General features: G+C 42.2%; 1 protein-coding gene across 1 annotated transcript; it reads right to left on the bottom strand.

Moving 5' to 3' along the window:
* Positions 1–1,776: 1,776 nt before the first annotated feature.
* cers2a (ceramide synthase 2a) lies at positions 1,777–26,750 on the bottom strand. Its single transcript, XM_072675595.1, has 11 exons — positions 26,174–26,750; positions 17,066–17,239; positions 16,268–16,385; positions 11,359–11,477; positions 10,189–10,246; positions 10,037–10,087; positions 9,523–9,615; positions 7,355–7,483; positions 6,931–7,037; positions 6,570–6,723; positions 1,777–6,087 (listed from the first exon to the last, which is right to left on the bottom strand). Exons 2-11 carry the CDS (start codon positions 17,236–17,238, stop codon positions 5,929–5,931), a joined length of 1,161 nt encoding a protein of 386 aa, XP_072531696.1. The 5' UTR covers position 17,239; positions 26,174–26,750; the 3' UTR covers positions 1,777–5,928.
* Between the last annotated feature and the right edge of the window lie 462 nt (positions 26,751–27,212).

The following is a 27,212-nucleotide window of genomic DNA, read 5'->3' as shown; positions in this document are numbered from 1 at the left end:
ACGCAGTAGTGTAAAATTAACACTGTAAATCACTGCAATAGTAGACACTCCACTGTTTCTTTGCATTTTAGTAAAACCAGTATAACATCCATTTCAAAACCCCAATAGCAGGCAAACATCTGGGCACACATGGTCAAAGTTTACTGTTACTGTAAATGCCTCTAGTGCAAATTAAGTGTATTAGCAAAATGAACAAACTTTCAGCTGTTTGAAATTACCCAATCTAACAAGACCCATTAAAAAACAAATGCTACTTTTAATGACGACTGCAGTTTCAGAACTATTCAACAACTCCTTCACAAGCAGCTTTAGTACTTAGTAGAGCGGCCTTTTGCGGTTATGACCTGCTGTGAATGTGATGCACAGCCAGCCACCAGCTTCTGGCAGCGTTCCGGCAGCGTTCCTGGGAAATCTTAGCCCATTCCACATAGACTCTGGCCTCCACTTCCCTAATTTTCTTTGGTTTGCTGCTGCAACCACCTTTTCCATATCCCACTAAAGACTTTCAATGGGGTTAGAGTCAGGCGACTGTGCTGATCACTCCAAAATCTTCCAGAACTTCTTCTAAAACCAATCCTTGGTGGGCTTTGAGGAATGCTTGGGATCATTGTCCTTTTGGAAAGCCCAATGTCTCCCAAGCTTCAGCTTCCTCAAAGAGGGCATGAGGTTTTCTCATAGGATTTCTTGATACTCCTGATTCATCTTGCCCTTCATACTGCAGGTTAACAGGTGCCAGAGGAAGCAAAGCAGCCCCAGAGCATAACTGAGCCACCGCCATGCTTCACTGTAGGCAGGGTGATCTGTTCAACATAAGCTTCATTCTTCCTCCTCCAGACATACCCCAATCCATAGGCTTGAAATGGTCCAGTTTTGTTGTTTGTCTGTAGTTTATTTATATGGTTTTGAGGAGACTGTAGCCGAACGTTCGTGCTTTTGGGTTTACTTACTTTGCAAACTGAAATCTCAGTGCCTGCCGCCACAAAGTCTTGCTTTTCAGGGTTTCTGACGACCTGCCTCCTCAGGAATCAGGTGGCAGCCAGGGAGAGCTTCCTCTTTCTGCCACATCCAGATAGTGTAGCCAGCTACCATTAACTGTGATCTTGGGAACTATGCCTTCAGCTGTACCTCTAGAAACATTCAGAGCCTTTGCTCTCTTTTTGTACCCTTTTCCTTGATTTCCTTCTCTGACCTTTTTGGAGAACTCTCTTGACTTAGCCCTATGTCTAGCATGCAATAAAACATCACGGTTAACAATCCTCTAGTCCAGGGGTGGGCAACAGGGGCTGCTCAAACAGACCTACCAATGAATAGTTGAATTAAATCAGGCATGCTTGAGCAGGAAAACCAAAGAATTGTGCAGGCATCCGGCCCTCCAGGACTGGAATTGCCCCCCTCTGCTCTTGACACTCCAGGAATTTGATGAGTTATCTCAAACACACCTGAAGCAGCTAATGAAGCCCTTGATTGGCCACCGGATTAGCCAATTCTGAGACTTAAGTAGTCATTAAATGTGGCATTTTGCATTGAATTTAGAGAAAGCACTTGTTTTATTAGTGGTGTTGAGCTAATCAAGCTGGTCTTGTTCGATTGCTTTATTGTAAACAGCTAAAAGCACAACCTAATTTGCAGTGGGGGCTGAATCATTTTGATCTAGTTGTGAGAGTCAGAACTCTGAAGGAGGTCTATTCTTTACCTGAAAAATCACATACTTTTCAGACAATAGGAGACAATGCCACTTTACTTGCTGCTCAAATTAATAAGACCAAGGCCACAAGCTTCAGTTATCCACAAGTCTTTTATCTTACATTGCATAAAGGCAATACAAAATAACATAAAAACACTGGCAGTTGAGACACTCATGTTTTCATGTGTGTTTGGGACCGCTGAAGGCAATACATGGTGACAGATGTTTGGTTGGTTTGGTCTTGGCGATAAGCCTGGAAGGAGTGATGACTTTAAATGTAGAGGAGAGACGAAAAGAAAAAGCGCTGGAATTGAGAAGTGAGGGAAAACTAACTAGGAGATCACGGTGAAGCTCAGATTATATATATTAAAAAAAAAAAGAACACCCAGAATCTCGCTTGCTTTCACTTTCTGGACTGTAGCCTGGCCAAGTGCTAATTGGGAGTCGTTTCCCTGGCCATTACTGCATCAGAGCAATCAGTGTACTCTGATAAGCCATGGGGCAGCTAATTACAGCTACACACAGCAGGACAGAGAAACTCAAAACAAAAGCCAAAGCGCTTCAACATTTATGTTGATGCTAATCACATTGGCACACACATTCGTGCACTGGAGGAACTCCAGGCTGAATCTGTGAAGCAGGAAAAAGAGAAGCGTTGGGAGATTTAGCGTGGCTTGTACTAGGGGTGGGCGATATGATTTACTATTTACGATGGTGACAATCAGTAAATGCAGTGGATCTACACTGTTCCAAGTATAAGATCCTTGAGGAGCTTTTGGAGGTTCTTCAGCTTGAAACTATGAAGGAATCTTGAAGAAAAGGTTTTTAGAAGGTTTAAAATGTCCCTTAAAGATTCATCAAAGCACCTTAAGAGGTTCCTCCATTGTTTCAAATTGAAGAACCTCCAAAAGCTCCTCAAGAATCTTATACTTGGAACAGTTTACTCAAGGAGCCATGTTTTTCTGAACGGTTAAATGGTTCTTCACATACAATGAAAGTATTGTTACAAGTCAAAGACTTTTCTCTTAGGTTGCTTGGAAAACCCTTTTTTGCTTGGGAGTAAAGAGTTGGCCTTCTAGAGTCTTCTAGTGCTGAAGGTTCCTTTAAAAGAACAAACTATATCAGTGCTTACTGCTCACAGCTTAAAAATTGAGGATGTTCAAACATGGCATTACTGGAGCACTGTAGCTTTGAACTCATCCCACCTAGAAATGGTAAATAAGTGGTTATCATAAAAACATCTCCAAAGACAATGATACTGCACTTTTGCCATATCACCCACCCTCAGTTTGTATTAGGGTAGATGAGAGGAGCCTGGAGAGCCAGAGAACAACATGTAGAAGCAAACACGAAGCAGAAATATAAAAGAAATAAGGCGCTTACATGGGGAGGAGTATACATCTACAAGTATGAATATATATGAACACACAAAAACTCAATTGACACTAATGATAAACACAAGGACTGGATGTTTCGTTAGCTCTGATGTAACAACAGACACAAAGGACCTGAACATGTAAACCTTATATAACCTTAACTAGAATCATATTCCTGGTCTCAGGTAGTGTTCACACTTTTCAGTCTAACACTCGGGATATACTAAAGCATCCTGTTGGGCTGTGAAACGCTAGTAATGCGAAGCGAGCTTAAACAAGGAGAAACATTTACGAAAATAGCAAACTTCTACAGGGACACACAGCTACCCGTAAAACCCATAAACCACAAGCCTCTATTTCAGTCATGTCGGAGCACTGCTTGCTGTCTTACAGCTCTTCATGAATATGTAGTTTTATAAAGTGCATCTGATAGCAAAATCGAACAATACTGATGTATTCTTAATATCTGGGAGAGAAAACATCATCTTAGTCTGTTATTTTGATGGACAAAAAAAAAAAAAAAAAAAAAAAAAGGTAGAACAGGTTTTTCTATTGTTCTATTGTTTCTATTGTTACAGAAATGGCTGTTTTTAGAGCTCCGATGCCAGAAGCAACACAGCCTTTGATTTGTTCGTTCTGTTTTATATACTCCTTCACAGCAGGCCCATATTACTAAAGCATAGAATGAGCAAGATCAGTCCACCCACTTACAAGAAATATCTGCGGGCAATTTTAACTGTATAAGAAACTAGATTTGTGGTTTTATAGCATTTGCATAAGTCAACCGAAACGATTTTAGGCCTCAAATAAATAAAAAAAAAACTAATAAAAAAAAGAAAAAGATAAAACAAAACTAATAAAATTCAAATGGAATAATTTGAGTGTTTCTCTGGTTTCGGAGAAGCAAGACAAACGATCAAATGAAATAAGCAACACTGAAAGGCAATCTTTTGCGTTTAAAAGTATTCCTCTCCTCGGATGTGTACGTTTTGGAACAAAAGCATCTAAATAAGCTGATTTAAGCAAGACTATGTAAGGCTGGTTTAGACACATTTTAGTCCCCATTACAATGCAACAGAAAAAAAACAAACAATTAAAAGTTGACGCACAAAAGAAAAAAGGCAGAATGCGGAAACATTTGGCTATTTAGCTACTGGTCACTCCCGTGGTGGGACGTCATGGCAGCACAAAACGGTTCAGCTTAGCCAAACCAAGCAGCTCTGGAGGGTCCCAGCCAAGCACGGGTTAGCGTGCCCCCCGATTTAACACACAGAGTCATTGTGTAATTGATCCATGCATGCTTTACTCACAGATGTGCTCTTTTGTAGCTACTGTTGCAAGGCTGGGCAAGCTTTACTGAATCTTGGCCAAAAAGCTCATTAAGCGTAATGAGAAACCGTAGCGGGCTACATCATTAGGAACACACCTACATTTAGGGATTGTTATTACAGCCATGGATATGTATTTCGGATGTGTGTGAGAATTCACTGTTCTTTTTTTTTTACTGTGATTTAATCAAGCTAATGGCAGCATTGTGGCAAATGCATTAGAGTCAGTTAGCTGTGCAGCTCAAGAGCATGGGACATTTATTGAGCGATTTCCTTAATTTGACATATTTTGATCTGCAAAGCTTGTCCAACCTAGCAACAGTTGCCACAAAGTAAAGGCCTTTTGTGGGCAGAGCATGGAGATGTCAAGGTTGAGTCTGAGGTGTTCTAGCAGGGGTAACTCAGAACGCATTGCGGTGGTCCTCGAGAACCAGATTCTACAAAATAATCTTTAGGGCAGCGGTAGTGTGTAGCAAGATTAGGCTATTAAACACACATAATAGTGCAAGTGAAATAAGGACAGTTTAGTGAGGTGGGCTCTTGGCTGTGTGTGTGTGTGTGTGTGTGTGCGCGCGCATGCATACATACACAGGAATTTGTTGGGCGACTCAGCTAAAGGCCACTTGGTGAAAGGGATACTGCACACGGAATGAAGTCGAAATTCAGCCAAGAGTTAGAGAGTGTACTTCTGGAATTTTGTGAAGTCGTGGAGCATTCCGGCCATCTTAAACCAGGTGATCTTTTAGGGATTAAGTGGGATGTTAACCCCTGTTTGGGATCTATATAAGCAGATAAAGAGAGGGGCGAGCAAAGAGTCGCACAATGACCTGAATGCGACAGGACAGAAAAGGCATCAGGCTGGAAAGACAAGGTGGGGAACGAGTGAGGGTTTAGCATTAAAGGGATGCTTCGGCATTTCACAGCCTAACCTCCAGCTGGAGCATCTGCAGCACACAATCACAGACGACACTTTCCCTACATATGAAGCTAACGGTCATATGTTTCAAGAGTTCAGCAAACTATTGTCTTCAGTCATTGACGGAACACTACTGATGTGGCAGATGCAGAATAGGCTGGAATATACTGGAGTACTCCTTTAACAAGGCACTAGGCAGGTCATACACTGGACTGGGAATTTCCACCAAGACCGAGTCCAGATTTTACTTGCTGCCTCAAGATCCCCTTGTTTCTTCTTTAGAATTTTGTGCATTTTTAGTGCATGGACCAAAAGGGACCATTAATGGTTATTGGTTTCAAGTCTGGTTGCTGGGACTATTAGGTTTAGTGTTTCAATGTGTGGTAGATCATCTTCTAACACTTGGTAAAATGTGTGCATGTGGGTAGGCTAGATTTATTTATTTAATTTTATTTATTTATTTTAATTCAAGTGTCCCCCAGCCCTGCCTCAGTCTAATGGTCTTACCCATGTGGTGTGAATGTGAATGTGTGTGCGCGCGTGTGTGTGTGCGCTACAGGCAGCTATGGAAGAGGACTAGATCATGTTCCATCCCAAACACCCTTCCTTCTCCCCTACGCTCAATCACTCCACCTTGCGGTGGTTGTTGTTGGATGTGGAGTGGCCATTCTGCAGCGGGCCATTTTTCGTTTTGGTCCGCCTTTCCTTCTCCTGTACCGCCGCATCCTCTTCTTCTGAATCATCCGTCTCTTCTCGGTCGCTCCTCTCATCCTCCACGATATGCTGAACGACAAAACAAAAAGTCAGCCCGTGCTGTTGTAGGCAACAGCAGCAAATGCATGCAAAAGCATCTTTCGATGCAGCACTAGCAAGCATGCACAATACATGCACATTTTCAAGCTGCAGATGGAGGACAGCGCCAGGTCTCCAGCTACACCGCACCAGCTAACAGATGCCAGAGTGGTGAGGCGAGAGAGCGCCATCTACCCACCCGGCCAATTGTGCTCTCGTCCGACTCTGGCCACTGATAAAAAGCAGTTTGTCTTGGGATTTGAACTCTCAACTCCCGGCCATAGTGATAGCGCATTAGAGCGCTGAGCCATTTGGAACTGAGGAATTGACATCAAACTTTGTGAGGTGTTAGCACCTCCTGGTGAGTTGGAATGTTTACATGAGCATTTTAGGACCGTTACTTAGGACTGAGATTGAGAGTGAATGAGATGAGCGAGAGAATGCGCAAGAGAGAGAGAGAGAGCGAGACTTACATTGCCGGGGAGGAACTTAATGGCCATGCGCAGAATAAGCACGAACCAGAAGATGTGCAGACACTGGAGCACGAACATAAGACCATTAAAGAAATAATATCCAAAGAATGGAGGATATATGGTGACTGGATACACCCACGTACAGTGCATGATCCTGTGAGAGAGACAGAGAAAATTTGAAAGAGAGAGAGAGAGATTAGAACCATTTAAATGTCCAAACTGTTTTTTTGCTTTTTCAGGAAAATCAGGTTCCTTATATACCCATTTTACTACTACACTACATACTATTGTACTGTACAGAACCCTTAGAGTTCTTAGAGTGTATGAAATATCTGCAGTTCAGCAGAACTACAGTGCTCACCAGAATGGCAGGATTACAAGTCTTGTGACGAAGAAGACGGCAGCAAATAAGATGAAGATGTAGTTACAGGTCTTTCTCCAACCGGCATAGTTGAACATTTTTGCTGACTGTGATAGGCAGAGGAGAGAGGAGGGGGTGAGATTTGTTGTTGCTTTGGGCTTCCACCAGATGTCAGTATTAGACAGCATCTGTTTAGTCATTTTGTTTTGTAAACTTAAAAATAACAGACAGATCTCTCTGGGAGCATTACAAGAGTCCGGAGTGGTTTATTCAGACTAACCTGAATTTCTTTAGACACTTTAAATATGAATTTAATATAAAATTAAGTGCAGAACTGAACACTAACAGTGTGACTAAGAGGCTAATGCAGACACAGGGTCACCAAGAAACACTGAGACAGCGTGGAAACGCTTAGTCTGCGTACCTCCAGCAGATAGTCGGAAGAATCATGCACCAACATGATGAGAGTTCCAGCGCGAATGTAGTTCACACACCAGGAGAAACTGATCAAGAGGATGGTGGCCACATGATGAACAATCTGCTCCTTGAAATCCTGAGAAAGAATGAAAAAGAAAGAAAGAAAGAAAAAATGACAAAAATTAGTAGAGTTCTATTTGTTGTTTTTCTGGCTTTTGAGCAGAGTCCACATATGTGAGGTCAGAACTTTGGGAAGGGCATTTCAAAATCTTAAATGTTAGCCTTCTTTATTCACTACACAATCACCTTTGGTGTGCGTTTGGGGTCACTGTCCTGTTGGAACATCCACTTGCGTCCAAGTTATAACTTGAACAGAACAAAACAGCCCAGAGCATGTTGCTACCACCACCATGCTTCACAGTGGGTACAGTGTTCTTGGGCTTGAATGCCTCACCCTTTCATGCACACCTCAAAAACATAGGTTATGCACGTGTGATCATGGAAGAGTAATCCCCTCTGTAAGCTGGGATTTGCGTTTGTGTTTATTTAAATCAGGCTGAGTGAACAGGTGTGTGCTAGTCTATTGTTGCTAGCAACACAGTTGTAAACGTTTATGCGGTTTGTGATGCTACGTCGTTTTTTTGTTGTTGTTGTTGCATAACAGTATTACGGTATGTAAGAAATCGCAGACTGCAAGGCTAACATGGTAACATGGTTCCACACCTAATATGACTAGTTGAGCTTGGCTACTTTGACTGCTTTCGGTATGATAAAATGGTGGTGGGGGTTTCACTGCAATCAAACATTAAAAATACACAATGTGTGAGCAGGCACTCTAAAACTGCTGAAATGTTTCAGCATTTGGACAGTGACGCAGTTTCCGCAAAGTTACACCACCTTAGTGGATTTAAAATGAAGCAATAAAGATGTGATCGAAGTACAGGACAACAACGTTTTGTTTTAAAGCAACATTATGTAGCATATTTACCTTAAAATAGTCCTGTTAATGCTCCACTGACTTGTAAAAGGGAGATGCGTCTCTATTGTTGCTACTCCAGGCTGGAGCACAAGTAAATGCACAATAACACTTTGGTGAAGTGAGCAGGACAAGCCTTGAGAGAACTACGTAAGGCTGTGAAAACCCTGCAATATTACTCTACCACTATCACTTTCAGTAACGGTTTTGTATCCCTCAGCTTGTCCAGAACTGCATGTGCAGACCGTGTCCTTTAGGGATAGCTCAAAGCATGAATTCTAGCATCACCCATTCTAACATAAATACTACTTTAATGGATTAGGAACTACAGCAATTTTCATCATGGACATGTGTCAATTCGAAGGTCTGGTTTGCACAAACAAGCAGGGGAGCTGGGAATGGGATTTTGGGCCTCATGAACAGATATTACACTGGGCCACCCCAGGCCACAGTACAATGGAATTCACTACTTGATGTGCTAAACACCTATTTGAAACATCATTTTACTGGTAAAATAGTTAAATGGAAATTTCTCTACACATCTTGGGGGTGACCAGCTAAATCAGTACCAGACCAGCATGATGTGCTTTCTTTAAAAAACTTTTACATGACAAACATGCTTCTCTTCCAACTTGTAGTCACTGCTTGCAATTACAAATTGCACCCGTTTCCAGGACGGACTGAACTCTTTCATGTGAATAGACAGGGGAGGCAAATCAGGCAATGCAGATTCTCTGGATATTTATAAGTTGCTAAACAAGAAAAATAAAATAAATCGTTAACATTTTAAATAAAAGATTTTTCAATAAATTATTAGGGCCTCAGTCAGTCACAGGCCCTTAGAATCGTTCCTAACTTCCCCCTCCCTTATACAGCGCCCCTGCAAAAAGGCCAAAAAATATATAAAGTACAGATCATGGGGCAGTGGTGGGTCAGCGGTTAGAGCGCCGGGATATCGATAACAGGGTTGTGGGTTCGATTCCCGGGCTCGGCAAGCTGCCAGAGCAAGGCCCTTTACCCTCTCTGCTATTATAGCGGTGCTTCTCTCCTTTGCTGTAAGTCAGTGGGGCATCAAACATGATGTTAAAGCTGTTATTTCAGGGTAAAAAATTTACATCCTGTTGCTTTAATGTAATAATGTATGTGTACACAATGGAATAAAAACTAAAGTCTAAAGACCAACTGAAAAAGCCACTTACCTTTCGCTTCACGTCAGACGCCACGCTGAACAGAAGGGAAATGTAGAAACCCAGTTCAATCATATAGTACCAGTACTGAGAGGGAAGCAGCGTCTGAGGACAAGAGAGTGAGACTGAAGTCAGACTGAGTGATACTGACTTCAACAAAAGCATAATAGGTGTTAAACCCAATCAAGCCTTTCAATCAAGTCAGTCACTCTAGAACCCTAGTTTCCCAACCCCTTACCCAGAGTAATCCTGCTCAGCATGTTTCAGTAGCCTTTCTGCTCTAATAGACTGAACTAATTATCAAATCCCTATGGAGCTGAAAAAAAGTGCGTGTTACAGCAGGCCAATGCCACACACTGCAGAGGCAGGCCTACTCCAGGACTGGGATTAAAATAACACTCTGCTGTAGACACATGGTCTGGCTAATTAGCTGGAATAACAGATTATGCCTTCCTGAGAGCCAAGTTCCTTTTAATCAGTGAGAGGCAGAAGTCGATCCTCGAGAAACACACAGATATAAACATACCAGTGTTGGGAAGCCTGTCCACATCTCTTTCATTTCGTAGAGCCAGGGTTTCTGCACACAGACACACACATGCACTTACACTGACAGCTCCATATCCAAATACGCATAAATCACATCACTTCCCACCGCAGGTGAAGTATGAGAGTACTCACGTCAATGAGGGCACCCAGGCCAGCAAGGAAAGCAAGAAGGTAAAACGTAAATCTCCAACTGTTAAAAGAAGCACAGGCATCTCAGCAACGTCTGCTCAAATCACACAGAAACAACCTGCATGGATTCTTTAAAAGTCACATATATACAGACTATTTCTTTCCATTTTTTTGAAGCTCAGCTGCTCACAATTGAGACAAATACAGGTTGGGAAAGTAGCACCCGCCATCGGCCAAATGCAACGTAAAAAATTGGAGGCTAACAAGGCCCATAAAGCATCAAAATGTCACAAAGAGGTGATTTTCCGTGATTACGAATGGCTTTGCAAGGATTGTGTTTACCATTTAGCGGTAATCATAACCCATCAGCTAACTTAACCTTACAGTAACACCGACTCGGCACGCTGTGTAGCACTAGCAACATAATGCACACGGTGCAAGTTAGCCAAATGTAATTTTGCTCACATGAAGGTTTAGTTAGGACAGTTCAGGTCAAGATCAGATGATGCCATCAAGTGATATTTTCCGTATTTCATTGTGGTATGACTTTTAAGTGATCTTTGTCTGGAACATGCAGCCACTGTTGCTCTCAAGTTTGGAACCTGCGTTCACCCTCTGGAAATCACTTAATTTTCATGTCAAGGTTTATGTGAGGCTAGAACAACGAGCACTTCTTTAGGGTCAAATAAGACATACGCAATTAATCATGATCGACTGCACAAAGTATTGTGATGAAATCACTCTAGTAACTTTCCTTAGGAAGAGGCAGAACAAGAAGAAGCTATATTCAAGCTGTGGGAGCAGGCAATATTGTCTGCCAATTGAAATTTGCATGAATTTGAAAACTCAAAAAAAAGGCATGCGATGAAAGTCGTTAAAATCATATTTGTATTTATGTAAACCTTATACTTAGGGCATTTGTTTTTGCAAATACTCCAGGACCAGGTAAGTGTTTGTGTACCCAGAATGAGTGCAATCTTGTGTCATAATAACCCAATGAGTAGCAAGACAACGGGGGCAATGAGCGCTTGGGAACAGAGCTCAGAGAGGAATGCGTGTAATGTAGGACATGAGGCAGGACTCGTGCCTGGGCATCATCTTGTTTCTGTGTTTGTGAGAGTGTGTTTGTGAGTGTGTGTGTGTGTGTGTGTGTGTGTGTGTGTGTGTGTTTACCTGGCCTCTCTGAACTTTTTAAGCTGGTTGGGTCGCTCCTGGTTCCGCCGTCTCCGGAACCATCTCTGGACCTGTCGCTCTGAATAGCCCGTTTGTTTACTTAAACTCTCCACCACACTCTGCAGAAAGAGAGGAAGAGGCAAGTAGAGGGGGAACAGAGAGATGAGATGTAGGGACATCAAAGTGAAGATTCTAAAATCCAATAAGGGCCTTTATTAATGATAAACGTACAATGTATCAGCTATTACAGTACACTGATACTGCACACAGCAGTACTGAACTCTAGCTTTGGTATATAACAGTGTAATTTGCTGAGTGTTTAAGATTTAAAAAACAACAATTTCCTCCATTTCTGCACTGACTGCTAATCAGTATCTAATTCACAATTATAGGCAAACACAATCTAACTAAACTGATAACACAAGCAGCTGTTTTTACATTTTCAGTGCAGGCTAGAGTAAGTGAAACAATGAATAACCTGCAGGCCGCCCTTTAGCTGCAATCACCACCTCCTCCAGTTCATCAGTGTATTTTTAAAATGTGCTGAGTGCATGGTCCTCTTTAGGTCATGCCCCAGTAACTCGATGGAGATAAAGTCAGAAAGTTGGCCATTCAAACATGTACAGTACTTATTAGCCAATTTACTGGTGCACTTTGGGTCATTGTCTTGCTGCATAACCCAATGTCTCTACAGCTTGCAGCCATGGACTGCTGTCCATTTTACACACTCCTGTAAAATGTTAAATTGATCGTTCCCTCAGTAACTGCAAGGCGTCTAGGCCGTGGGGCACAGTCAGGATGAGGTTTTTGTGTTTTGAGTTGGTATGCAGTGCATAGGATTGTGCATTCGTGCTACAACGTTCCACTTTAGTCTTATCTGTTCATAGAATATTATAACAGAAGCATTGGGAAACATCCAGGTGCTCTTGGGTAAATTTGACAGGCCACAATATTGTTTTTAGGCCAACAGCGGCCCATTCCATTTTCTAATATATCCCACCCATTGACAGGAGCCACTGTAACCAGATGATGTAAAGTTATATGCTTTATTGTTTTAAAATGCTATGGCTGCCTGATTTAAACAAACTTTAAATTAATTGATTGACTTAAGCTATTTGACCTATAATTTAATCATGTTAAAGATAAGCAAATGCTGCATTAGAAATATTTCTCAAAGGACTTTATTAGTATAGTGTGTATAATTCTTATCGAGGTCCATGATTCAAGGCATAGTCTAGTGCATGGAGGGCAGTGGTGTTGCCAATACACTACATACTTGGAAAATATTGTGATGGGTAATCTTAGCAACACAGCCAAGCACTACCCCTTCGGCCATGTTGTCATACAACAAACAACAGCCAGGTACCACGAAAATAGACCACTTCCTGCGTATGAGTAGCACACACACTGTCATTTTATATATACATATAGTCCGCAGACCGCATGAAACACAAAGGTTCCGATAAGACTTTTGCTCGGCCTTGTAGAGAACCTATGCATGAGCAGGCCTGAACATACATGGGCACAAGCTTTCAAAAGTAATTAAATAAAATACGCTAATTTACTACATCTCTGTAAATTACGTACTTGAACTCAAACTGTGCTGCCTAGTTAGAATTACAACCATTAAAAGTAATAGATATTAACAGAAAGCATCACATTTTTTTGTAAATGCCTAATCACCATTTGCTAGTTAGCTTAGTCAACATGAAAAAGACTAAAATATTAAACTCTTTAAAATTCACACAAGCATACATTTGTTTACAGTGGCATGCAAAGGTTTGGCATCCCTGGTCAAAATATGTTATAGTAAAAAGCTAAGCAAATGGCTTTGCAGTTTAAAAAAAAAAAAAAAAAAAAAAAAAAAAAATCAAAAAAGGAAAAAGGCCTGAAGCTGAAGTTTGGGTAGCCTGCATGGTCAGTACGTAGTAACACCCCCTTTTTTTATTTTTTATTTTTTTGCTTCTTATATTTCTATATTTTCATATTTTATTTTTTAACTTAAATTTAACTTAAATGTAACTTTTATTTTATTTTATTTATTTATTTATTTATTTTTTTGCACTTTATTTCATTAAGTTAAGGTTTAGTTTAAATTTAGATCTTATTGAATAGCTTTGATGTGGGCATCAAAAAAGCATTTCACTGCAAGTTATACTGTGTATTACTATGTATGTGACAAATAAAATTGGATTTGATTTTGATTTGATTTGACAACCACTGCAGTGTGTTAATGCTCGTTTCAGTACTTTAACTCCTATTTGGGTTCTTTGCCCATTCTTCTTTTAACCTAACCAGTCCACAGAAGTTCTTTTTTTTTTAAATGCTTGGCTTGTTTTTGCTTTACATGTTCATTTGAAAGGCTTTTTCATGGTGAGAACAACGGTTTTATTTTGATGACTCTTCCATTATCATATTTGTGCTGTTGTCACTACACATTAGAACAGTGCACCACCACTGCAGAGTCTGCTAAATCTTCCTTAAAGCCTTTGGCCGTCAAACAGGGTCTCTTGATTTGTCCTTTCTAGCAACTTTACAAGCTGGTGATCAAATCACTACCTTTCCCCTGTCAAGGTAGCTGCTTTGAGGAGCCCATGTCTGTAAGTTGTTGTATTATTGCTAGATGTAGTATTTACAGAATCTGGCCTTCAGACCACAGCCTAAGAAGCTACTTAGCTTATTTATTTGCTTGTTCAAAGTTATTTAAGAGTTCAAACCCTTAGGGGAGCCCAAATGTTTGCATCATGATCTTCAACTTTACGCCATTCAGAGATCACTTCATCTTTTACTCACCAGATCATTCACAGTACCACATATTGTGACTGGGTGCCCACACGTTTGCCACACCGTAGGAACCAGCAACACAGGAACAACGCTGCTCTTTTATTTTTGACATCCACATCAATTGTTCTCAACCCTGGTCCTGGAAAGCCTCTTGCTATGCACGCATCAGAAGCCATCTCAACTAGGGTTGCAGTGGTTTTCCAGTTTTAGGTACAGTGGAGGAAATAAGTGTTTGATCCCCCACTGATTTTGAAAGTTTGTACTCTGACAAATAATTAAACAGTCTATGATTTTTATGGTAGCTTCATTTTAACAGTGAGAGATGGAATATCAAAAGAAAATCTAGAAAATTAAATATAAAAAATCATATTTAAATAAATAATATTTTGCATTTCATTGAGGGAACTAAGTATTTGATCCCCTAAAAACCATGACTAAAGTTGGCTCTCACAGACCACTGACACCCTAATCTCAGTGAAGTCATTACCTGCATGAGAGACACCTGTCCCAAATAGTCACCTGTGTAAAAGGCCACCTGCCAAAAGACTCAGTGACACTCCAACATCTCCACCATGGGCAAGACTAAAGAGCTGTCTAAAGATGTCAGGGGCAAAATTGTTAACCTACACAAGGCTGGAATGGGCTACAAAGCCATTAGTAAGAAGCTGGATGAGAAGGTGACAACTGTTGGTGCAATTATTCGGAAGTGGAAGAAGTACAACATTACTGTCAATCGACCCAGGCCTGGAGCTCCATAAAATATATCATGATCATGAGAAAGGTTAAAAATCAGCCAAGAACTACGTGGCCATTGGTAATACACTGAGACGTAATGGTTTAAAACTCAACTCAACTCGACATGTTAGGAGGAAGAAAAATACAGTATATGACCCTAAGAACACCATCCCCACCGGCAAGCATGGTGGTGGAAGTATTATGTTTTGGGGGTGTTTTTCTTTTAAGGGCACAGGCCAACTTCACTGCATCGACGGGAAGATGTACAGAGCCCTGTATCGCAAAATCCTGGGTGACAACCTCCTTGCCTCTGCCAGGGCACTGAAAATGGGTCATGGATGGGTCTCCAAGCACAACAACGACCCAAAACATACAGCCAAGGAAACAAAGGAGTGGCTCCATAAGAAGCATATCAAGGTCATGGAATGGCCTAGCCAGTCTCCTGACCTCAATCCCATAGAAAATCTATGGAGAGAGCTGAAGCTTCGCATTTCCAAATGCATGCCTAAAAACCTTAAGGATTTGGAGATGATCTGCAGAGAGGAGTGGGCCAAAATGACTCCTGAAGTGTGTGCAAACCTTATGAAAAAAACTACAAGAAACATCTGACTGCTGTGCTTATTAAATGATGTTTTACTAGGGGGTCAAACACTTATTTCCTTCAATGAAATTCAAGTTAATATTTATAATTTTCATTTCATGTCATTTTCTTAGTTTTTCTTTTGATATTCTATGCGTCACTGTTAAAACAAAGCTGGCATAAAATTATGAGATGTTTCATGATTTTTTTTGTATTAAAACTTTTAAAGTCAGTGGAGGGTCAAATACTTATTTCCTCCACTGTATATATTGGTATCAAAACTGATGGTTATCATACCATGTACATGTGCTTAATACTGCTACAAAATAAATTAAATGCCATCAATTTCTTACTATTCTCAGAGTTTTAAAAGTCAATTGATTAACATAGAAAATAATCAGAAGATTAATCTAATGAAAATCAACAGCTAGATGTGATATTTTAAAAAGCATTACCACATGTGTAGCTTATGCCTTATTTATTTGCTTGTTTAATTTTTTCATCATCAAAAGTGATAGTTTTTTTTCTAAAATGTATCAATTAATTTAAAAGGTCATTATATCTTATAAGAATATTAATAATAATAAAATAAAGGAGAAGAGGAAAATTTGTGACATACTAAATACTGTATACCTGGCTGTGTATAGAGCAAGAAAGATGTGCAAGATTTGCAAAACAGGGAGTACTCCTGGACCAGGAGAATCTCTAATGTAATATAATGTAAAATAAAATAAAAAGACAGTCTACCATCTAATAAGGCATATACAACAGAAGTGTGCAGCTGATGGAGCAAGCATAAGCGTGCTGTACCTGTGCAGGATGTTTACTTGCAGTGCAGAAGTAAGACTCCAGTGTTGGGTTGGGTGCTGCCCACACACGCACTTTCTCTTTCACTCCCATCACTGATGCGAGCCGAAGTGCCACCGTCCTGCAAACGTAAATTCACCATAATCAACAAAAGTCTTAAAATCGACTACAAATGTTTGTCATTTTTAAAATGGTCCAAATTCCAAGTATTTCAAATTATTAGATGACTGGAAAACCATTCATTATCTAGCAAGAGCCAGATGCTTATATTCGTAATTAAGCTGCCTGTGCTAACTGCTTTATGTTAAGTGCTAAACTTTGGCAGATGGTCCAACATAATTATCATTTTTATTAATATTTCTGTTATTGAACTTTTTTAATTCAACACTGACCAGACAAACATGGACATTTTTGGTGTTGAACCATAGCTGACTATTAAAAAATTCTAGAGCCATGTTCCCCAACTCTGCTCCTGGAACTACCTTCCCTCAGACTTTGGATGTCACCCTAATCAAGTCCACGTGATTTAACTAATTACTGTCTTCAGAAATCCTTGACTGGCTGAATGGGGTGCGTTAGATTTGGGGTGGAGCAGAAACCAGCAGGAAGACAGATCTTCAGGAGAAGAGTTGGGGACCACTGATCTAGAGGGACAGTGGAATGTCATCTGCAGACAGTGGAATGTCCATATTTATTTGGTCACCGCATTCAAGCCTTGATACATGTTGTGTAAAACAGCCACTGGTTTTACTGGCGATGTAGCAACGTCATATGCTGATATGTACAGTGGTGTCCACAGACCTTTCAAAGATCTGCCGTACAATGAGGAAGGCAAGCGCAATGGGAAGGGTCACCCAGAGGTCCGAGCCTTTGGCATAGGTGCGACCATCTCGATCTTCGAGGTCAGCCCAGCCCAAACCCACGGGAAACCACAGCCTCTCATTCCAGAACCACTCACTCAGCTTGGACAGCATGCTGCAGAGGAGGAGGAGAGAAGAGGGCCGATTAGTATACAATGGAGAAAGCAGCCAACAACAAACAAAACCCAGTGGAAATTCAGCAGAAATTTTTTTTTTTTCATTATTTGCAACTAGTGCTGTGTATTCTGGTTCTCTGTGACTGAGTAAAGTCTCAGGCTCAACGGTAAGTCCAAAATAAGCCTATTAGGCTTAGAGGTAAGCAATGTTTTGAAACAATATTTTATCGAATCGTGATAAATTTTGTTATCATGATGCACAATATGCATTTATGAGTATATTGTCAATACAGTCAGCACTTAAAGAACACTGAGCAACTATTGCAACTATATGCAGAGTGTGCAAATAGCCCTCTTTAATTGGATGGAGTAGAAAAAAGATACATTAAACAGAGAGTATTTGGATAGCAGCTTTTAAAATCTGCAGCTACTGCTGAAATTCGTATGTATTACAAAATATTGCATAAAAATATATCAATAAACATTGTGAAAGCGTCTTAAAATATTGTGAGAACATTTGTAACATATCACCCAGCCCTAATCAGATAAGAATATTAGTCCTGCATGCTATTCTATACATTATTAGTATTCTGTGGCTTGTTTATACTTTTTTTTTTTAATAATTAAAAAATGTTGTAACAAAATACAAGTGTACATGCCTGCCTGTTTATGTGGGATTATGCCCTTGCTGTTGGACATCTTTATGCTCTTTATACTGGACATTCATCTTTCATCTAATTCAATCTCTAATCTAATTCACCAATTCTCAACCCGAGTCCTCCCTTAGCCACTGGCTCTGATGGCTGGTCAGAAACACATCCCCTAAATTCTGCACTCAATAACTAGTTCCTGCACGTCTGACTTGGCTTGGCCCAATTCAATGTGGAACGCTGATGTGGAGATTAGAGCAGGTATCTGCCATCAGCAATCCTAAACCTTAACTAACAGGTTATTATGCATTCCAAGACCCATCAACGGTTGAGAACAACCAGATCTGTGACAGTGGAGCAACAGTTCATTAGTATATTTTTTACCTACGTCTGAGCTGTAAAAATATGCTTGATTGCAATCACGTTCTGGGCAACCACGCTGTTCTCTCTTAAACTTGCCCTAGAACGGAAAACATTATTCACCCTGTCGTTCAGTTCAGTTCAGTACAGGAAAGCAACAAAACAAGCTCTTTATTAAAAAGAGAAAATCCGGCATAACCAAGATAGTGCTGTAAAACGGGCCAATTTTCAACCCCCAAAACTGTTGCGCAACATTCTAAACCTTTTTTCCCGCCTTCCAGGAAAGTGTACGTAAACCCAGTCCACTACTTAAAGCCCTGCTAGCCTTAGTCAAAGCTAACAGAATAGCCACTTGGGAAGAATATGGTGTGCTTTGACAAGCAGCACATCACCACCAGACTTGGGTAAACAGGTAGCTATGGTCCCCGTTCACACCTGATACTAATGTGCGGATCGGGTGATGACACAAATGACTGCCAAAACGCAAAGCTGTCTCCAGTGACCACTTGTAATTGGATTTCTCACATCATTTCCGCTGGAGAAGGGGTACGGCGCACAATAATGCCTTCACTCTCCAAATTATGAATGACCGAGAGAGAATTTACTTTTTTTTTTTATGCGTCTCTGATCTAAAGTGGTTTTAGTGGTTGGATTACAATGCATTTTTGAGACACACTGTACCCATATTTACACATGCTGAAAGGACACAGAAAGGACAGCAGTGCTATACAGTATGATTCTGGAATAATTCCGATGTCCATTACAGTGCTAAGAACAAAGATATGCATTGCGGATCCTGAAAAGGCTGCTCTCATTAAAGAAAATACAACGCGTTACGAGAACTGCCGGTCATCTTTCTACCAGTGACCTGTCTCCTCATTTATAACGTCTGGGTTGACTTACTTGAAGATTTCTCGTTTTTAGATTCAGCCTGTGTCCAAACGAGAGTACCATGCCTCACAGATATAACTCCACCCTCCACTCACACACCAGAAGGATGTTGATGTAGATATGTGGCCATCTATTTGCTCCGTACAAATGATTGTGGTTTAAGCTTTAAATAGGGTCAATTTTACACTGTTTTGGTTAAACTTTGGCTTTTAATCTGTGGTTCACATTCGCCCGCAATCGTTTCTAGTTACACGAGAGAATAACAGGGTTTTCAATCGTCATGTAAAACCGCATCTGGTCATTTATACACCACCCAACTAGAATCCCACTTACTATTTATACATCAAAGAACACATACAGATACAGAACATATGTGCTTCCTAGCCCAAAAGCGCTGCCTTTGGGATCTCCTACAGCTGCTAACAGATTCCTGTTTAAATTGCTTACAACAGATTACACTCGCAGAGGAGCAACCCCCCCCCCCCACCCCCTGCCAAAGGAGACACAGCAGAAGACCACCAGATTAATTCCTTCTGTGCTTGCGCGGTGAGCCAATAGGCCACCAGCTCCACTAAAGGATGGCGCCATCAATGGGGCCATTCTGAGAAGTCAGTATGACATCACGGCCTCGGCCATTGGCTGGCAGCTCCTGAATGCCAGTACTGTCACCTGTAGTCATTAGTACTGCCTGGAGCCAGCCGGAACAGAGAGCGAGCAAGCAAGAGAGAGAGGGAGAGAGATTCCTATTGTTACTCTGAGGACAATGCTGACACAATTGAAGTTATCTGAGAAGAGTCGAAATCAACCCTTCCCATGATTTGAAAAGGTAGAGACAATGGTCAGAAAACCTGGAAGTACACGCAAAATCTACAGTGGAGGACATATCAACCCGGGCAACATCGTGCGAGCCAGATCCATCAAAAACACACATTTGTATTCAGAGCAGATTCATACATTCATGCGTTCCATTTTCTCACACACAATGTTTCAGCTTCCAGCTTCACACACCTAATCTTAATCCCGTTCCTAAAAATAGGTGACCAAAGCCCCTATAAACAATTTTCTGACTAAATGTGTTTTGCCATTCACATTTTTTTTCTTATGCAAAATAAAATAAATCCAACCACACTTTACTCGTGAAGCCATCTTTCTTTATCAGTAGCCTCACGAACAGGTCGGCGAAGAGCTTCCCCTTCACTGGCTAACTAGCTGGTCGATGGCTACATTTTAAGTGCAGGCCAGTGGACTTTGACCGTTCTAACAGAAGCTTTGCTGGCGACGTCTGTCTTTGTTTGAGCAACCTCAGCCTGCCTGGGCTTTAGGTAACAAACTCCAAAGTTGATCTGGGCCCTGTTTTCGTCCTTCAGATTAAAATGACAATATCCGTAAACAATTAATACGTAATCTAAATCTACTGCCTAACCCACAGGCTCCCGACCCTGGTCCTGGAGTACCCTCTGTACAGCAACATTTCTGTGATTTCTTTAAGGAACGCACTTAGGTTAGGGCGTGTTAATATGTTAACAAGTTAGCTCGGGTGTGTTGGAATCAGAGAAACTTAGGTGACGATAAATAAGAGAGGTGGCAGTCAGAATTAGCCAACTGGGATCATGTTAACAGAGTCCCTCCAAGCCCTCATTCACTGTTTGGTGAAGTAGACCTTTAATCAGGCAGCTTCCCTGTGAACTTTGGCCTAAAGAGAAGATGAGTCACATAAGCTCGGCTGAGGAGCACATGATGCAGAACCCATCATTTACTCGGATTACAGAGGTGGATCCAACATAGTGTTTGGAGTCTTGCCCAAGGACTCTTATTGGTGCAGCACAGCATAGTCACCAGATCAGGAATCAAACTCAAGTCTTTTTTCTGCCCGGTTTCTAACCAGGGACAAATCTGATAACCATTACAATAGTACAGAGTGTAGTTAGTCAAGTAATGGTGCAACAACCAATTGACATCAAGCCGAGTTCCCAGGAATTAAGTCTAGTCTTGGAACAGTGCTTCCCCATAGAAAGAAACAATTTAGGTCTCTAGGACTAGGCTTAATCTCTGTCTGAGCAAACCAGCACTTAGTCAAATCAAATCAATAACCAAATTAGCTGGCAACTAATTTAATACTTGATTAGTTGGGGACGTCATCACTTGTGGCTCTTGTGTAACTAGAAACAATTCCAGGCGAGTGTGAACCACAGATTAAAAGCCAAAGTTTAACCAAAACAGTGCAAAATTGTCCATTTTTAAAGCTTTAACCTCAATCACGTGAACGGAGCATGTAGATAAAAACGTTAGCTAACATAGCTAGACGGCAACGCTGCCACGTATCTACATCACAATCACTCTGCTGTGTGAGTGGAGGGTGGAGTTATATCTGTGAGGCATGGTAGGCTCATTTGAACACAGGCTGAATATAAAATGAGAAATCTTCAAGTAAGTCAACCCAGAGACGTTATAAATGAGGAGACAGGTCACTGGTAGAAATATGACCGGCAGTTCTCGTAACGCCCCAGATACCTCAGGTCATTCAAGTCTGTGGCGCCCCTTAGATGTTGTACAATACATATCAACCTGCAAATCCAAAAGACGAACCAAGGGGCACAACAAATCAGTGTTGCATAGGCTATAGCCTACAGACGTGTTATGAACATGTATTGGGAACCAGGGGTCCATCCCTACACTTTGCTCCAGCTGGTAATCCAAAAGATGCAGTACACAAAGTACAATACACAACTGTAGCTACTGAAAAAGCTTCTCTTACTGCACTGCTAATAACCATACTTACTTGCACTTACTCATATAGCCTAACAACATAATGCTTCACCTCCTTCAGGGATGTAATGATACCATAACGACGCTGGCAGACTGCTCAATCTTACCATCTGTATGACTGCTATTATAATGTATATATATATGATTTGCATTGCATGATGATCTGTGAGAAATCCGAGTGTGACTTTTTGACCTTCACCAAAATTTCTCTACTCACATCAAGAAGCTTCTTCAGCTCAGAAACATCAGCAAGGTTAGACATTAGGCTCATTCATGCTTTTGTCTCCTCCCGGCTGGACTATTACAATGCCCTGCTCACCTGTCTGAGTCAGAGGGACGTGTCTCGACTGCAGCATGTTCAAAATGCAGCAGCCCGTCTTCTTGCCAGGACAAAACGCAGGGAGCATAACACACCGGTGCTGCCCTCTCTTCGCTGGCTGCTGGTCAGCATAGATCACTGAGCTTGTGTGTTCACTTAATAATGAGAGTTCTCAAAGCTCTTTAAACTAGGGGGTTCTAGCAGTTCCCCGAACCACACCATTGCAGCTTATGCCCTAAAACTGTGGAATAGTCTCCTCACTGACGCTCCATGTTTTTAAGAAACGTCTAGACTTTTTTTAACCTCATTGTTAACTATTTGATTATTTTTTTTGTGTGTGTAAATTATTTGTCTTTTTTTTATGTAGTTAGTTTTTATTGTATTGAGAAAAATGGCAAATAAATTATGATTGGGGCCTTTTTTTCCCCCATATAGTTGTTTGCCCTGGGCCGAATTAGTTAGCAAGCATTTCCCCCTTGAATTGGTTTGTTTTCACACAGGTAAAATCCAAGCGCATTAAAACGCGTCATAACAAACCATGCGAGAACATTCTCTCTGCTTATTGGTCAGACCTGTCTGGGGCTGAGGCAAGACAGCAAATGGACTAGTGCAGATGTCTGTGCAGTTTAACATAAGGCAACCACAGAGATGGCATTTGTTCATAGCTGTAGCAATAATCTGAGATTAACAACTGGCTATCAGAGCCCTTAAGCTCATGAAAGTCTTTCTACCTTCATAAGGTGGTCTTAATACTTAATTGCCTCTCGCAAATGTAACCGCAGACACGTGGGCTTTGGATGGGGCACAAACTCGTTTCCACTTAGAACTTGTGCTTAAACTTCGGACCTTCGGAGGTTCTTCAATTTGAAACTGTGGAGGAACCTCTTGAAGTGCTTTGAGGAACAATCAACAACCCTTTTTCTTCTAAAAACCTTAAAGGGATCCTCCACAAACTTATACTTCTGACAGCGTACTGTGCATTTCCCAGGCCAACCGACCGCTGAAACAACGCCAGGCATGTAGTGAAGTATTGGCATGTTACTGTTCTTGCCATATTACCACCCACATGTAGTACAGCCAATGTAAACGTGCTTCTTTCTCCTAACAATCACTGGACCGGCTCCAAAAAGATCACAAACGACACAACGATGGACAGCTGTACTGTTATTGGCAGGCTAAGTCTGCTGAAGCTCCAAAGTGTTTTTCTCTCTCTTCTTGCACACGTCAACGAGTGAAACCAAAGTCCTTCGGGGTCAGATTTATCCAGGTGACTATGAAAACCGAGCTGAATGCAAGTATGTGCAAGCCCCTCGCATCAGGATAACGCAATAAAAGCCGCGAGAAACAAAAACGCCAGTCCTGCTTATAACACTGCTCCAGTCCTAAAGACGACTACCCAAAATAAACGGATCGAGTGACGGTCAATATTGAGAAGCAATCCGGCACCATGTCATTTCCAGTGAGAGAACTTTCTGAGCTTGTGTGTATGCACATTTCTGCATTAGACAAACTGAGCAGAACTAATCTACAACATCCCCATCGCTTAAGGATCTCCTAATCCACGATCCGATCCATCCAAAAGGCTTAACACAGAGTACCGTCCGATCTTTATCTTCCTAACTGATACAGCCACACACTTTAGGGGTTAAGACATGCCGCTAATTAATACTGCCGTATGATTTGGCGTTCTACAGCGTGTGTGTAGATTAGCCTACTACACTCTGTTCAGTGCTGGGGATACAGGCCCCACGTGCAAGTCCTGTATATTGAGCGTTTAATGTAAAGACCCAGTACGAGCGCAACGTCCTCTAAACTCACATTTCATTCAGATTTTACAACGTATGCTCATGTCATATCTTGGTAAATAATTACTACACTAGAACACGCCCTTTTTTGCCTTTTGGCTAAAGATTCTGCACAGGCTTTAACACGGAGTATTACAAAGCGCATTATAATGAACAATATCAACATGTATTGATTAAACATGTGGTGATAAGACTTCTGGCCATATCACCCAGCACTGTTTACAAGCTTTTTTCCCCCCCAGGTGTAACGATCCAAAGGGTTTTACTACAGTAAACAACAGATTATACAATTGTTTGCTCTCCGGGTTGTGCAAACCAACTGCCTGTAAGGCTTAGTCGAACACTGGAGATATCAGATAGTTATTGATAGCAAACAGCCTATCAGACATACCCGAAATATCCACCTAGTGTACTGATTTTACAGCCTCCCCCTCCCAATTTGGTACCGCCTATTAACCCACCAATACGTAGCTCGTCCTAGCACGAGCAAAGGGCCTCCTCCTATACATGCAAAGCCAGGGTAGCGCCATCTACCCATCTGGAGCGAGCGTGACCAATTGTGCTCTCTTGGACTTGGCAAAGTGGCACAGCTCGAGATTTGAACTCTCGGCCCCCGGGCCATAATGGTAGCGCAGTAGGGCTGCTGAGCCACTCGGATGAATTTTTTTCTGTTCTATTTATTCTTACGTTAAAAAAAGAAACACACACACACACACACAGTCCTCCAATACCAACATGTCTGCCATAACAACCTTCATAACCCCTACCCAGCCCAGAGAAAACCACATAAACGCTGCTTCCCTTTCTAACCCACAGAGTCAGACAGGTTCCAGGTGTCCAAAAACAGCTTCTAAATAACCAATCATTTCTCATCACACACGTATCCTGTAGACAATCAGGGGCAGCGCAAGCCTGGCCAGAGCCGCATGCTTTCATACTGGGTTTTATGACCACCTTGTGTTTGCAGCAGGCCTGGCAGGCCGGCACATGGCTTATAAACAGGTTAAGTCAATTTGTCATCCCAGAACGCAGAGCTGCTTAGTGACTCCTCACACTTACTGCTGGATTTCTCCTCAATCGTTCACGTGCCCACTTCAACAACCGGCTTCCAGTTAGAAAGACACTGCTCCCAATCCACAGAGTCCACATCTGGACAGCGAGCTGCAGAAACGGCCTATTTGAGCTCACAGCCTTTGCGAGGTCACAAACACCTACATGTGCATTACACAGCCATTTGCAAAAGTTTGGACACCCTTGAAAGTCCTAGACGAACAGAACGTCTGCTGTTTTTAGGACACAAAAGCGAGATTTCTCAGTTTAGCCATAGAACTTTTTAGAATTTAGGCCCCGGGGTCAGGACTGGCTAATCTTATTGCTGAGGCTTAGCGGTGCCCTGGCTTTTGGGATCCCCCATTCACACTGAAGTCCCGAGGAGTTCACAGGCACAGGCAAGACATGGGGCAGCCAATCACAGCAGAGCTCATTTACAGTAGCAAAAACCAGGAAAACGGTCCTGTGGAAATAGGGCCTGGTTTAGACACAGAACAGAAAGTGGGCAATGCATTGTGTGGGCACTTTTTTTTTTTTTTTTTTGGGATTATATTTGTGAAGAAATCTGAACTCCCTTATTAACTAAAGTATCGCTGCAGATGTGGGTGTGAGTACAGCCTCACTGACAGCGGTTATTTAGCTACACACTTTCACTCTCGCTCAGATTGCTACGGGATTTATCTGCTCCACCTACACTGACGGCATTTCCATGTTCCCTATAATTATTATTTATTTATTTATTTAAAAAAAAAAGGGGGGGACAGAAACAGACGTGTCCGCACAACCACCGCGTAGCCACGCCAAGCTAGCTAGCTATAGCTAATGAAAACACCAGCCTGCTCCTGACACTGCTCCTTTAAAACAGGCCTGAGCCTCACACACTCACACTCACACACACTCACTGACTCACTGACTGACTGACTGGCCTCACCGAGCCGCACTGTGAGGACGATCGTTCAGTAATTAGACATTTTCGAGAGCTGTGAGAGAAAACTAGACACGATACGGAACAAACACGTCCTTTATCCCCTCAGACACAGAAGCCGCACAAGAGCGAAGGCAGCAGTTCGAGCTTCATCTAACGGTACTCACTTCCGTCCGAGTGTTTCCGCAGGTAGGAGAGAGAGAGAGAGAGGGTGATCTCGTGATTCAGAGGGAGGATATACTCGAGTAGAGGAGCTGCACACACACACACACACGCGCGCGCACACACACACACACACACACACACACACGCGCGCCCTCTCTCTCTACTCAAACAGCAGCGCCATTAAAGGCCGTTCAGGAGTTTAGCTACTGGAGGCGACTCGAACAGCGTCAAAGGGCCTCGTCCTCATTCTCCTGAGGAATCCGGTGGAGAGGAGGAGGAGGAGGAGGAGGAAGAGGAGGATTAGGGAAGGAGGTGCTGTTTCTCCGGAGCTGGAGCTGCTGCCGCTGCGCCTCCACGTCTCTACTTTGTTGCTCCGGTCTCATTCAGCGGCGCTCTGCTCGCATTTCTCCGCTTTCCGCCAAAACAAAGCAACCGTCCGGGCTCTCTCCGTGTGTCGGTGTCGTCGGTGAAGGCCGCGAGGGAGCGAGAGTTAGTCCTCAGCCGCATTAAAGAGCTAAATAGGGGGGACAGATGTTTCCAGGTAGAACGCTGTTCCGCGGGAACGCCACTCCGCCTCACAGTAGCGGATTGAGAGAGAGAGGGGGGGGAGGGGCCGGCGGGGGTCGGGGCGTGGTACCTGGATTGTGGGCGGGGCGAGGCGGAGAGCAAATGACGTTTTACGGCGTGCGGGAGGTGAAAGTGAGGACGAGGGGAAACTTCCTTTCCCAGAAGTAAGATTCAGACTTCGGTTCAGGGCGGATCATGCAGGCAGATGCGTGCTGATACACGTGGTTTAGTCCAGGAAATCGAGGAAAGCCTACAGACAAGGAAGTTCCCTTAAACTCTGGAGACTCGGGCTGGAGAAAGTCCGGTTGATCAGGGTCAGAGATCTCCACACGAGCCACAGGTCTGCACTGACCACATCTGACACATCCCAGTCGGTTGTCTCGAGCTGCTCAGGCTGGTTGACCAGCACACCACTGGTCTACCAACATGACCAAGCTGACCAGATATGATCACATATTTTTGGAAAACCAAATA

Source organism: Salminus brasiliensis, chromosome 3 (genome assembly GCF_030463535.1).
Source record: "Salminus brasiliensis chromosome 3, fSalBra1.hap2, whole genome shotgun sequence".
Lineage (NCBI taxonomy): Eukaryota > Metazoa > Chordata > Actinopteri > Characiformes > Bryconidae > Salminus > Salminus brasiliensis.
Note: the sequence above shows the minus strand (reverse complement) of the source record. Positions and strands in the feature narration are given on the sequence as shown.